The following is a 14,089-nucleotide window of genomic DNA, read 5'->3' as shown; positions in this document are numbered from 1 at the left end:
GGCACAATTCGTTGCTGCCGGAGGCTGAGCTGTGTGCCAAGAGTGCATGGCACATTAAAGGGGCCACCTGCAATATATGTAGGCAGCAGCCTGTCACATGGAAAATGGCCCTGTGTGGGCCTCAGTTTCCCCTTACTTACACCAATGGATATCAGATTTTTCTGGTTCCCCCCCAGATCAGTGGGGCTCTAGCCATAGGGTTCCCCTTATCAGAGTATTTGAACTCCTCACAATCTTTAATAATAAATAAAATGTAATAATAATAATAATAATATCTAGCTTGTATCTGGCACTTTTCATAAAGTAGATCTTCTAGCACTTTACAAAAAATATTTGTGCCATTTCACAGATGGGGAAACTGAGGCATGGGGGAGGGGAAAGCAATTTACCTCCCCCCACACACACTCACCCAGCAGCAGAGCTTGGAATAGACAGGCTTGAAAGCTTGTTTCTCTCCCCAGCAGAAGTTGGTCCAGTAAAAGCTCTCTCACCCACCTTGTAGATCCTTGGACAGATACAGCTACAACACCACTGCTCAAATTCTGCACAGTCACATATGGGTGGCTCACATTTTCCTGTGACTGGCTGTTCCTGCCCCTGATTAGTCACAGGGCTCACTCAGTGGAGATGACTCAGGAAAGTTGTAGGATCAGCACAGGATAAATATTCAGACAGACAGGCCACGTGGTACCAGAACCAGCGTAGTGCCTGCATGAAACTCAGGGCATGTCTACACAGCAACTAGACACCCGTGGCTGGCCCGTGCCACCTGACTTGGGCTTGCAGGGCTGTTTCATTGCAGTGTAGACATCTGGGCTAAGCCTGGAGTTCAGGCTCTGGGACCCTTCCTGGTGGGAGGGTCCCAGAGCCCAGAAGTCTACACAAAAATGAAACAGCCCCATAGCCCAAGCCACGAAAGCCTGAGTCAGCTGGCATGGGCCAGCCACGGGTTTTCCCTTGCTGTGTAGACGTATACCTACTGGCCTCTGGACCAGCGGCTCTCAGCCTTCCCAGACGACTGTACCCCTTTCAGGAGGCTGATCTGTCTTGCATGCGTCCCCCCAAGTTTCACTTCACTTAAAAATTACTCGCTTATGAAATCAGACATAACAATACCAAAGTGTCACAGCCACTGTTACTATGAATTTGCTTCCTTTCTCATCATATAATTATAAATCGATTGGAATATAAATATTGTCCTTACCTGTCTGTGTGTAGTCTATGGAGAAGTGTAAACAAGCCATCGTCTGTCTGAAATTTTAGTTTGCGCTGACTTCGCTGGTGCTTTTTCTGTAGCCTGTTATAAAACTAGGCAAAGATCTAGATGAGCTGATGTGTCCCCTGGAAGACCTCTGCGTACCCCCAGGGTACATGCATGTACCCCTGGTTGAGAACCAGGGCTCTAGGCAAGCACCAATAATCCCATGGGCTGTGGGATAAGGATTTACATAGACTAAACTAGAGGGAGAGATTTTTGGGGTCCAGGACAGCACAGACAGAGACACGGCAGTGCAGTCACACAGCATAGTAACAACCTAGCTTCTCTTTCTGAATGCACCTATTTCCTTTATCCCTTTGCTCCCAGCTCCGTTCTCCTGCCATCTGACACCCGTCTAGCCTTCTAGCCGCCCAATTTAGACCTTAACTACAATGCTCCAAATTCTGCTCTCAGTCCCAACTGTATTAGCCCCACTAAACTGACCCCGGCATTTTGGCTCAGTGTCTCCTGTTGCCTCATGTTATGCTTTGAATAGATACAGTTTGCAAGCACTGTTCTGTGTGCCCACTTGCCCCCATACCTACACGTCTGCCCTGCCTCATGTGAAACTAGCTTACAAATTAAAATATCCCGAAATCACCTCCCTCCACTGTAAGGAGAGAAGCTGCAGAGGCAGCAGCCTCTGTTCCTTTCCTCAAGGAGCAGAAGAGATCAGGAGGACCCAGGGCTAATCCCCCAAGTGGGCAAAGCTAGACCCCCTGTGGCTGCTTGTTTTTTATTTATTATAGCTGGGGAAGAGGCTGATTTCCGGGTCCCTCCCTCATGCCCAGTGGCCAGGAAACGTGAGCAGGGCAGATCTGCTCTGGGAAGTATTTGGGGCAGTTCTCTGGCCTGTGCTATTCAGCTGGGAGATTAGATGCCACGATGATCTCTAGTTATGGAGTCCTGCCTTGAGTGATACTGGCAGCGGATTTTACACAAGCTATTTCCTAGCTGGCCGCACGCAAGGGAGCAATTACTGGCTGTTCCACTCTTGGCTTTGAGAGGGGAGCGTGGTCTAATGGTTAGAGAAGTGGTTTCACCCGGGGATCTGGCCCATTGACTCCGCTAAAGCGACGGCCACTTTACACCAACCTCTGGGAGGGAATTCAGAGCAGCTGAGGCTCCTCTCGGTTCTGCAGCTTCCCGCGCGTTATGCTGATTACTGTTAATTTGCTACACGCTGTTCTCTGCTGCTGGCTCCGCCCGCCCTACTCCGTGTCCAATCAGAGGACAGTATGCTAATAACAGCCAATCACCAGGCTTTTAGACAGGCACGGCTAAATCCCGCGGTTTTTTTTTTTAACCATGCTTAGGTGCTGGCTTGGAATATGGGTTTGCAGAGCACATGTGGCTGCTTGTGCCCAGAGTAGGGGAGATGGCTCAGAGGCTCAGTTGCAGGGGATGCTGCACAGAAAGGGGGGCCTACCAGCAGGTAAGCTGTGAACTTCCTTTGTAACAGTGCCTTGAAGCCTCTTTTCCCTATGCCCCCCCCCTCTCCCCGCTTAGAATGGCTGCTCTGTGTTCAGGGAGGGGGAGGGCTAGGAGGGAGGTGAGGGTCAGAGCTCCCAGGGGTGTGGGTGCTGCCTAAGACCTTCCATCTTCCCAGGAGGAGCCCTGGACCATGCATCTCTCACTCCCAGGCTTTTCCCTGGCCTCTAAGCCCCAGTGAAAGGCAGGCTCCAAACGCAGGATTTCCTCATTCAGCCCCACTAGCCTGTACGGGTGCTTCCCTGCTGGCCAGCAAAGCAGCTTCTTAGTAAGGACTGGACGGAACTTTAGAACAGAAAACCTCTGCTCTGGGAAGAGATTAGAGAATGGTGTCTAGTGGTAAGAGCTGCAGGGGGGTACTGGGAATCGGGGCTCCTAGGTTCTATCCCTGGCTCTGGGCGTGGGGTAGGTTAGGGCAGGAGGAGGGGATACAGATGACCTGGGAAACCATCTTGGTCTGAAAAATGCTGTCCCAGCGTGGGTGGGATCCTGCAATCACGTGCGGTGTGGGACTTCCCACAGAGTACAGTCAGATCGGTGTTTGGTCTGCTGGGGGCACAGCTCTGCACAACTGCTCAGAGGATCGGGACCCAAGTGAGCAAAAGTTACTTATGTGGCCTGGTGTTTGCTGGGCTGGGAGCTCGTACAGCTGCAAATCACCCTGAAGGTGGGTAAAGCTGAAAGGTATCTGCCTCTCTCTCACACACACACGCACCCACCCATCTCCTCCTCCCAAAACACGCTTCCTCTGTCTCATCTTGCGCTTTCCTTTGCGCACGTGTGTCAGTTTCTCCCATCCTTGGCTGGGCGTTTTAGAGAAGCTAATGTGTCGGGTCTCGCAAATCCACTGCCTGTCCGCAGATGTGGGTTTGGGGTTTACGATCTTTGCGGATCAGATGTGGATCCGAATCTTTGCATCAGCGCAAGTCTCTACCAGTGATCTAGGGCGCTGCTGCGGATACCCATAAAATGTGGAACGCGGATCCAAATGTCTGTATCCGCTCAGGGCTCCAATGATCCGTCTCTATTTCGAGCCAGTCCAGCGTCCGTCTGAACAACCTCCTGGCCTCCAAAACCTGGTTCTCTTCCAGCCCACGGGTGTGGGCGGAGGTGGGGGATGCTTCCGGGTTTGCCTTGTAATCCAGCATATTTCAGTGTTTGCCCTCTGTCCCCGTAGGGAGGAGATCCTGTCAGCTGGCACCCGGAGCCAGCCAATGGGCTTGGATTACGCAAGGTCATGACTTGTCTGTACAAGTTCCCGGGAAATACAAGCCGGCAAGAAAATTTCAACCATTGTCCCCGTGTGTACGGAAGGGGACAGACGCATTTAGCAGCTGTTACTCGGACCAATGTGGGGACTGAAGACGCTGATCTTTCTTGAGTCCCTCTGGCTGGCCGCAGGGTGCGGACAGGTGGCAGGTGAGTGGGGGGATGGGTAGTGGAGATAAGGGGAGGGGGACACAGCTGTGCTGGGTTCCTGAGGAATATGGTGGGATCCTTATTTCAGATTGTGGCAGAATAGGGAGGTGGGGGTGGAATTCTCCTGCTGGGGATGTGGGAAAGCAGGCTGCTAGGGATGGATCATCCATCCCTCTGCTGTAGGGTAGCAGCTAGAGCAGGGGTGGGCAGACTTTTTTGGCCCGAGGGCCACAGCGGGGTTGCAAAACTATGGAGGGCCGGGTAGGGAAGGCTCTGCCTCCCCAAACAGCCAGGCCCCCTCCCCATCCACTCCTGCTCCTTGTCCCCTGCCTGCCCCTTCCCGGGACCCTCCACCCCTAACAGCCCTCCTGGTACCCCACCCCCATCCAACCCCTGCTGCCAGTCCCTGACTGCCCTGACCCCTAACCACCCCTGGGATGCCTGCCTCCCCCAAACCTCCGCACCATCCAACCACTCCCTGACCACCCCTCCCCCCCGGGATCCTCTGCCCCTTATCCAACCTCCCTGGCCCCTTATTGTGCCTGAGCCAGCCACACCACCTGGCAGGGGACAAGTTGGAGGAGGGCGTCTTTCCCTTATTGCTATGGGGAGAAGGCAGGGCTGGAAAATAAGGAGCTGGATCTGTACTTGTGAGTGGGTGGTGGTGGTGGGGAAATGGATCTTCACTGGCAGGCTGGACTGGCCTCTTGCAAGTGGTGGCAGGGTGAGTCATGGTAAAAGTGTGTGTGTGTGTGTGTGTGTAATCTAGATTTAAGTGTCCAGATTATAAGGCAGGGGGAGAGCAAGAGGTGAGGGTAAATATGATTAAGAGCCACCAGCACCCCTTACCCCTACCCCACAAAACACCCTCCCTCCCATCTCCTGCATTGGTACCCCACGTTGGCCAATAAAATCAATCAGTGCCTCAGATTGCGCACGTATGCACACACACATACTTTTACTGTGAGTCACTTTGCTACTGTGTGTGTGTGTGTGTGTGGCGGGAATCTGAGGCAGAGATTGATTTTATTGTCCAACTTGGGGTACCAGGGCAGGAGATGGGGGGGGGGGGGTGTTTGTGGGACAGGGCAAGGTGTGCTGGTGGCTCTTAATCATATTTACCCCCACCTCTTGCTCCCCCCACCCCACAATCTGGACTTTGTGGGTCTTTGAAGTGTCGCCTGGGGTGGGGGAGGGTTGCTGAGCACTCTAGATGTGGCTCTCAGCCAGGTGATGAAATGGGACAAGAATCTGGCCCTGTAAATCTTGGCCCTTAATTACCATTGGGTGGAGCTGGCTTGGGATTGCAGCCTCAGATCTCCAGTGGTAGCAGGGCGCATCTCCAGCAGACCCGCCCTCCCCTGCAGCAGCCCCCAGGGATGCTCGGCTGAGGGGTGAGTCCATGGGGGAGCCCAGGTCTGTCTCCCTTTCCACGGAGCGTATTGCACCCATCCCATATCCCAGCATTGCAACTTGCAGTCCTGGGTTCATTATATACCGCTCTGCTGGTGCCCTATAGTTCTCCTAGCCCTGGGCTTCCCTCCTACATCCGCCAGTGCCCCTCGATCCCAGGCCCCACTGGGATCACCCCACCTAGCTCTGCCAATTCACCTTAATCCTGACCCATGTTCCCACTGCTATTCCAGCCCCTGGCTTCCCACCTTCCTGCTCTGCGGATGCTCCTCTGTCCTCACCTTCAGTCCCCACTTCTTCCTTCAAGCCCTGGGCTCCCCCCGCCCCTGAGCTCTGTGAATACCCTCAACTATTCCAGCCCAGAGCTGCCCCACCCCCAGCCATGGGGGTGGGGGTGGAGGTGGTGGCTGGCCCCTGCCCTTCCTCCTCCTCCTCCCCCTCCCCCCACCAGGTTGGCAGCTAGAGCCTGACTGGGGAGCCTGGGCAGCTGTGAGGAGCCATGGACCCTCCACCTGCCTGGGGTGGAGCCAAGAACAGCCCCTGGCCTGTGTCCCTGCCCGTTGGACACCTCCCACCCCAAGGCAGGCAGAGCGTCTGGCTCCCTGCAGGTGCCTGCGTGGCTCTTGCCACGGCTGGGCTGTGGCTCCGAGGCCCTGCCCCCTGCTGGAGTCGGGGGGGTAACAATTACGCAGGCAGCTGTGGGGAGCCGCGGACACTCCACCGCCTTGGGCAGAGGGTCTGGGGGGTGAAGACACGGGCCAGGGGCTGCTCTTGGGGGGGGCCCTGCCCCAGGCAGATGGAGGGGCCTGGGCTCTCCAGCCCCACTCCGGCTTGGCCAGGGGTGGGGCCTCTAGGGTAAGAGGGGGCAGGGCCACAGAGGGGGTGGAGGCCCCTGGCCCCCCCACTTTTGGGAAGATTCTGCTGCCCTTGCCCACAGCTCTGCCAGTGCCCCATAGTCCTGACCTGCAGCCTTCTGCCACCCACGCCTTGAGCTTTAGCTCTGCTCCTGAGCCGGGACCTGCCGCGTGCCTGCTTCCTCTCCAGATGAAATCGTTGTCTTCCACAAGAGCAGTTTAGAATCCACTTGTCGCTCATACACTTTTTCCTTCTAGGGCCTGGAGCCTGTCACCTCTATAACCTGTCTGTGCCTGAAGGCTCCTCTGGGCATGTTAAAACTAACATACCTAAGAATATACCGGTATCTACTTTGTATAAGATGCAAACCACCATCGCGGCCACCGCCTCCGACTCTGCTTGTCACTCCATCCTGTTGTTAACTAATAAAGGAAAGCGGAACTACTACAACAGCACGTACCGGGGACGGATCTCTCTATCAGACCGGCTCCTCTTTACTGTGAAGAATGCAAGTGAATGGATGGCAGGAGAATACCAAGTCATTAGTGACCTTTCTAAAACCTGCACGGCTCGTATCAATCTGATGGTGCCTGGTAAGTTTCCCAGGTGACTTGCCTCGAGGTTTGTGGATAGGGCTTCCCAGAGAGGGAGTGGGGCAATTTGCCTCTGGCCTGGCGGTGGTCTGGGTCTTCAGATGGCATTTTGGCGGCGGAAGGCCTTTCAGTGCTGCCGAAGACGCAGAGCGACTGAAGGGGGCCCCCCCTGCCAAAATGCTGCCGAAGATCTGGACCGCCGCCGCAACTCCCCCACTTTGCCCCAGGCCCCCTGAATCCTCTGGGTGGCCCTGCCAGTGGGACTTGGTTCAGTCTCACTCACAGCCTCTTCCCTCTCATCCGATGTGCAGAAGTGGATGTCGTTTAGAGCTGCATAGTTCTGGCCTCTCTGTCCCTGAGATCCCTGTAGACAGTTGGGATTGCTTTCTTGGAGGCAGATGGGTCAAGTGGGTAAGGCGTTGGATTGGGCCTTCAAAGACCTGGCTTTCATTCAGAGCTCTGTCCCTGATTTTCTGGGTGACCTGGGGCAAGTTGCCCCCCCCCCCCCCGTGCCTCCATTTCCCTATCTGTAAAATGGGGAAGATATTGACTGGCTCTGTAAAGCACTTGGACATCTATGGATGAGAAGTGCTGAATACTTGCTGTGTTTGACTCCCTCTGGGCCTCTTTCTCCTCCCATGTTTAGGGAGAAAGGAGGGCCTTGTGCTTGGTCTACCACCTCAGGGGAGACTGGGTCAATTCCAGCTCTGCCACAGACTGTCTGTGTGACCTTGGCCATGTCGCTTAGCCCCAGATTTGTAAAGATATTTAGGTGTTGCTATGCACAGTGTTGCAGCCCCTAACTGATTTAGGAGCCTAACTCTCTCTTCCAAAAGGCATTTCAGCACATGGGAGCTGAGATTCTGTCAATTGGATCTTTTCTCCTAAGTGCCTAAATCCCTTGTGAAAAGAGATGTAGGCTCCTAACTCAGTTAGGCATTGTGACCCTGTGCGCAGCAACACTTAAATATCTTTACAAATCTGTCGGGGGAAGGGGGGGGGTGTGCACACCTCTGTCAGGGGATATAGTATCATGGCCACCAATCTGCCTTTGTTTCTTCATCAGGGCCCCTTTAAGAACTCACACAGGTTCCAGTCACTTTCATAGACTATCATGGTTGGAAGGGACCTCAGGAGGTCATCTAGTCCAACCCCCTGCAGGACCAATCCCCAGACAGACTTTTGCCCCAGATCCCTAAACGCCTCCCTCAAAGACTGAACTCACAATCCTGGGTTTAGCAGGCCAATGCTCAAACCACTGAGCTATCCTTCCACCCAAAATTGTCGAACCGCACTTCTCCAGGCTGACAACGGAGTTTGTCCAAATGCAGAATTCAGCAGTCCCAAAACACACCAAGTATTGTATCCGTTTCAGCTCAATACATCTCCTGATTCCTGGGCTTCCCTAGCTTGCTGCCAGGCTCAACTTTCTTTCAACCAATGCCCCGCCTTGCCCTGCCCTTTATATTGGAATCTCTGGATTCCCTTCGGGTGGGATGATTCCCGTGATCAGGGCTGGCTTAGCCCTAAACTCTCCAGCCCGAGAGCAAACTGCCCTGGTACAGGGGATAACGGTGCTTCCCCACCATGGGGGGATGTTGGGAGGAGAAATGCTTTAAAAGGACTATGAGGTGCACAATGCTACGGTACTGGGCAGGAGGGCTAGATCAGAGCTTAGATATTGCGTTACTGCTTCCTGCAAGATGCTGTGGATCGCAGCCTCCCATCACTGTGGAGTCTTTAAATCAAGACTGGACGACTTTCAGGGAAAAAATGCTCTAGCTCCACCACCAGATATGGGCCGGATGCAGGAATCCCTGGGTGAGGTTCGCTGGCCTGGGTTATACAGGAGATTAGATCAGCTGACCTAATAGCGTCTCCTTGCCTTGAAATCTATGCTCTACTGTTTGCCAACAGGTCCTGTCTCATTCCCACCGCCTATATCGGAGACTCCCGCTGCCAGCCCAACTGGAGAGGGAAGTAGCCGAGGGATGCTTTCCAACGGCTCTCCCAAGGGGGGTAAGTGTTAATGATCTGAATCTCTTTACAGGAGCACTTCCCAGTGGGATTGTGCAGAACTGGGTTAATGCCTGATCATTTTTTACCCAGAACTTGAGGCGTTTGTGTCTTGATCCCAGTGATCACCCGGGGGCTGTCAGATAATTAGAGCCCTGTGAAAAAGAGGTAAACAGTGAGGTGGCAAAATTTACAGATGATACAAAACTACTCAAGATAGTTAAATCCCCGGCAGACTGCAAAGAGCTACAAAAGGATCTCACAAAACTGGGTGACTGGGCAACAAAATGGCAGATGAACTTTTAAATGTTGATAAATGCAAAGTAATGCACACTGGAAAACATAATCCTAACTATACAGATATAATGATGGGGTCTAAATTAGCTGTTACCGCTCAAGAAAGATCTTGGAGTCATTGTGGATAGTTCTCTGAAATCATTCACTCAGTGTGCAGCGGCAGTCAAAAAAGCAAACGGAATGTTGAATCATCAAGAAAGGGATAGATAATAAGACAGAAAATATCATATTGCCTCTCTACAAATCCATGGTATGCCAACACCTTGAATACTGTGTGCAGATGTGGTCGCCCCATCTCAAAAAGATATATTGGAACTGGAAAAGGTTCAGAAAAGGGCAACAAAAATGATTAGAGTATAGAATGGCTTCTGTATGAGGAGAGATTAATAAAACTGGGACTTTTCAGTTTGGAAAAGCGGTGACTAAGGGGGGATATGATAGAGGTCTATAAAACCATGAGTGGTGTGGAGAAAGTAAGTAACACTGCCTTATTTACTACTTCTCATAATACAAGAACAAAGGGCGGCCAAATGAAATTAATAGGTAGCAGGTTTAAAACATAAGAATGTATTTTTTCACATAATGCACTGTTAACCTCTGGAACTCCTTGCCAGAGGGTGGTGTGAAGGCCAATACTATACCAGGGCTCAAAAGGGAGTTAGCTAGATGCTCAGCCTCTGTCCCCCCTTTTGCACCTACCTCTAGGGGCTGTGTTTTCAAACTCTCCCCACAGCCATGAGGGCTAGAAACCTTCACTGAGAAAACCCAAGTGAAAGCAGAGTGTCTCTAATCACAGGACTCCAGGAGCTGGGGCTTTAAGGAAAGCACCAAACCTCATGAGAGGCAGCAACACAGGATTACCCTCACTCTAGTCTGAGTGACTTTAATTACCATGTATTATTTGCCTTGGGTTAATAGCCAGGACCCCAGAGTGTTAGGTGCTGTACAAACACAGATCTTTGTAGCAGAGGCCAGCTTGTTCTCAATAAGGCTCGTTCTAAAGTACTTATCTGGCCCCCATCATGTTAGTATCTGAGCACCTTGGATTCAGCATCACAACATTCCCTGCAATAGGGCAGTGCTATTATCCACACTGGAGAGGGGGAATTGAGGCTCAGAGAGAGACTTACTAGTAGAGCAGAAAATTGAACCCTTGTCTCCCAAGTCCTAGGCGAGGGCTCTAACCACTGGGCAACCCATCTTCTCTTAATCCAGCTGTGTCTAAACTGACTCTTATCCTTGGCTTTCTTTCCAGAGCCAAGAAGCCACTATGGCGTGTGGATATCATTGGGGTTCATCACTGCTTTGTTTACTGCTACTGCACTTTATGTCTGCTGGAAACATGGGAGAGAAGGACCAGGTACCCGTCATGGTTGTGAAGAGGAAGGGATCTCGGACTCAGCAGATACCTGTTTACATGCTGGCCTGTGTCTCACATTGGCACGAGGCTGGAACCTGAGATGGAGAGGCTGGTGAGGAGATCCCACTGAATGGAGAGGTGGTACAGCCCCGGGAACTGAGCTGGCTGCCCCAATGTCGCCGAGAGGCAACACTTTAATAGCGTTGAATGGCTGAGGTGCAGGCGCCTCCTGTGTGTATGTTGACCAGCTTTGATCATTGCACTAGCCTGGATGTGACTTCTCCCCATGTGAGGCCAGGGATGCCCTTGCACTTAAGGCTCTGGTCTGGGACACCTGGGTCTTCCACCAACCCCCTGTCTATGGGTGAGTCTCTCAGGGCTGAATATTCAAGAGCTCAGACTGTGAGTGGGTGTTAATCCGAAGGCTCATGCTGTTGCCTAACTGGGAATTGAGCTACTCTGAAAATCTGGCCTTCTACTGTCCTGTGCCTTCGTTTCCCATCTTTACAATGAAATACTCCTCCATGTAGCTTGTAAGGCTACGAATCTGTGATGGAGCTCACAGACACTGAGATTCTTTTTTTAAAAAAAGAGCCCTCCATGACTTCTTGAAAATACCAGTAATTCAACCCCAGGCAGCAGGGTTTGGGTATCCATGATTTATTTATTCCCCATGCCCTGTCGCAGGAGTTCTCATAAAAATACCTGTGCTAAAATTGTAGCCTTGATCATAAGTAAATGTGATTGTTTGTTTATCTGTTTTTACTTATTGTATCTATCTCTGGGCCTGTCCCTTTTGTCTGTGACCAGATTTCTATTTAGACTATAAGCTATACAGTAGAGGGAGTGTGTCTCATTTATCTTTGCACAGGGGGGCACTGATCTCTGCTGAAGACTTGATGCGACTGTAATACAGACAATAATAAAATCACATCTGTCTGAATATTTTTTTAACCTATCGTGCATCTTCCTGGCTTCTTGAGAAGCTCCAACCCTCTGTGGAGCGAGCATTGGCTCTAGCTCGCTGGGGTCTCCAATGCAAACCTCTCCCCTAGGTTCAGTCAGCCTCCTGCCCCCTTTCTTTTATTTGGTGATAGGACACTGGCCTAGCAAGGCTAGTACAATATTCCAGTGACCTATAGCCAAATGGCTTTCATGGCTATTGGGCAGCATGTGCTCAAATGTCTCCTGGTCACTAGGTGTCAGTATTACCGGCTTTTACTTGGTTAAGTGAGAGTGAAGCCGAGTTTTCTCTGGCTGCTATTGTAAAGCAAGTCCTACCACCAGCGTGTAAAGTGACTGGCATTTAATTCACGCCCCAATCCCCAGCGCTAGAAGCTCAAGCCTGTCCTAGCATGAGCATAGGGAGTCTCGCTCATTCACACCAGGACCAAATTCGGTTTGTTATAGCACGTCCTTACCACAGCGCCCCCTTGTGAGTCCCTGGGCTTCTCCACCCACCCTCCTGTGCAGTTCTGGGGCACTCTATGCCCAAAGCCAGCATGAAGCAACAGAAACTTAACTCACTCTCCCTGAGAAGAGGTTCAGTCTCAGAGCTGTTCACTCTGCCTGCAGGTGAGCAGGGCTCTTCTTTTTAAAGCATCTCCCTCCGCCTGTCTCAGTTTGGACTGACTGGGTCTTCATTACTCCCTTCAAACCCCTTCTGTCCCCCTGCACAGTCCCCAGAGGCTAGGAAATCAGCATCAAACTTGTTACATTGCAGGGATTCAAATAACCCCTGGTATAAGTCTATCAACCAATTAATTAGCTCAGCTGACATGTTCACCCTTTGCACCAGGCTGTTGCCCTCAGTGGGGTCACGGGGGGGATGGAGAGGGTCCCAGATCAGTCGTGTGTTTCTATGACACCCCTGTCCGGGGGAGCTGGGCTACCAGGAAGCTGGTGGGGAGAGGAGAGACAGACTTCCCTGGGCCTGGCGGATTGGGGAATCCAGCTTCTGTGCATGGCCACTAGATGATTGGCCGACATTGGCACATCTCTCTGGATCCAAGTGTTCAAACCTCCCAAGCAAGGGAGCAAACTCCACTGCAGACAGATGAGTTGGGCCCCCTCCAGGCAGGAAGCTGCAGTGTTGTCCTCTCCCCCCCACCCCCATTGCTGTTTACACAGGAAGGATGGGCTGTGCCCAAAGTGAACCAGCCAATCAGTGCTGGCTCGAAGGTGAGCAAATGGAAAACAGGCTTCCCACACATCAGCAAGGGCTGACCCACAGGAAGCTGGCTTCATCGCAGCTGCCCTATGATCCCTCACTGTGGTTGGCAGCAGTGGGTGGTAATGCAGATATGATCAAACTGAAGTGTGTGAAACACATGCAGTGTGAGCAGAGGGTAAAAAACCTGCGGGGGGGAGATATGATAGAGGTCTATAAAATCATGACTGGTCCGGAGAAGTGACTGAGGAAGCGTTATTTACCCCTTCACATAACACAAGAACTAGGGCTCACCTAGTGAAGCGAATAGGCAGCAGGTTTAAAACAAAAGGAAGTAATTCACCCAATGCACAGTCAACCGCTGCAACTCAGTGCCAGGGATGTGGTGGAGGCCGGAAGTATAACAGGGTTCAAAATGAATTAAACTAGGAGTGAAAGTAGACGCCAAGACTTACCGGTGCACCCTGCATGGGGCCCAGCAGCCTTACCACTGACTGGGGCGGGGGGAAGCAGAGAGACCCACCCCCAGCCCCCTCCACTCTACCAGCTCCCAGCTGCGACATTCCACTTCCTGCCACTGCCGGTGAGTGCCGGGGCCGGGAAGCGGCTAGGGCTGGGTTGCCCCTCTTCCTACTGCTGCTAGTCAGTGCAGGGACGGGCTTGACCCCTGTTCCCAGCTGGAAGCAGGTCCCCCACTAGCCCCCCGGGCTGCCCTGGGCTCCACAGGGGCCCCCAAAGCTGGGGTCTGGGGCAGCTGCCCCTTTTTCCTTCTCCCCCCCCATCGGCACTCTGCCAGTAGGTTCTGACAATGCCACTGACGGTAGGGAGCCAAAAGTCGGCTGTGTGCGTGCAGGCCATGTGCTGGCTCATACCGGAGTGCTGCACCGGCCCACTTTCACCTCTGGCTCCATCAATGGCCATTAGCCAAGATGGCTGAGGATATAACCCCCTGGTCTGGGTGTCCCTAGCCTCTGCCTGCCAGAAGCAGGGACAGGATGACAGGAGATGGATCACTCAATAAATTGCCCTGTTATGTTCACTCCTTCTGAAGCATCTGACAGTGAGCACTGTCAGAGACAGGATACTGGGCTAGATGGACCATTGGGTTGAGCCAGTATGACTGTTCTTATCAGCTAGTTCTTATCAAGGTCTCCTCCCCACAAACTGCTCTGAACCTGACCCCACCTGGTATAAATCGCCTATAACTCTACTGGCAT

At 52.5% G+C, this 14,089-nt stretch overlaps 1 protein-coding gene across 1 annotated transcript; it reads left to right on the top strand.

The window, feature by feature from the left end:
- The first annotated feature begins 2,263 nt into the window (after positions 1-2,263).
- On the top strand, positions 2,264-12,139 carry LOC120392395. The gene is made up of 6 exons (XM_039517123.1): positions 2,264-2,282; positions 2,575-2,693; positions 3,272-3,416; positions 6,694-7,029; positions 8,947-9,048; positions 10,598-12,139. The coding sequence occupies exons 2-6, from the start codon at positions 2,607-2,609 to the stop codon at positions 10,816-10,818; spliced, it is 891 nt and encodes a 296-aa protein (XP_039373057.1). The 5' UTR covers positions 2,264-2,282; positions 2,575-2,606; the 3' UTR covers positions 10,819-12,139.
- The last annotated feature ends 1,950 nt before the right edge of the window (positions 12,140-14,089 follow it).

Source organism: Mauremys reevesii, unplaced genomic scaffold, assembly GCF_016161935.1.
Source record: "Mauremys reevesii isolate NIE-2019 unplaced genomic scaffold, ASM1616193v1 Contig1, whole genome shotgun sequence".
Classification (NCBI taxonomy): Eukaryota; Metazoa; Chordata; order Testudines; family Geoemydidae; genus Mauremys; species Mauremys reevesii.
The sequence above is the reverse complement of the archived record's forward strand: the minus strand, read 5'-3'. Positions and strand labels throughout refer to the sequence as shown.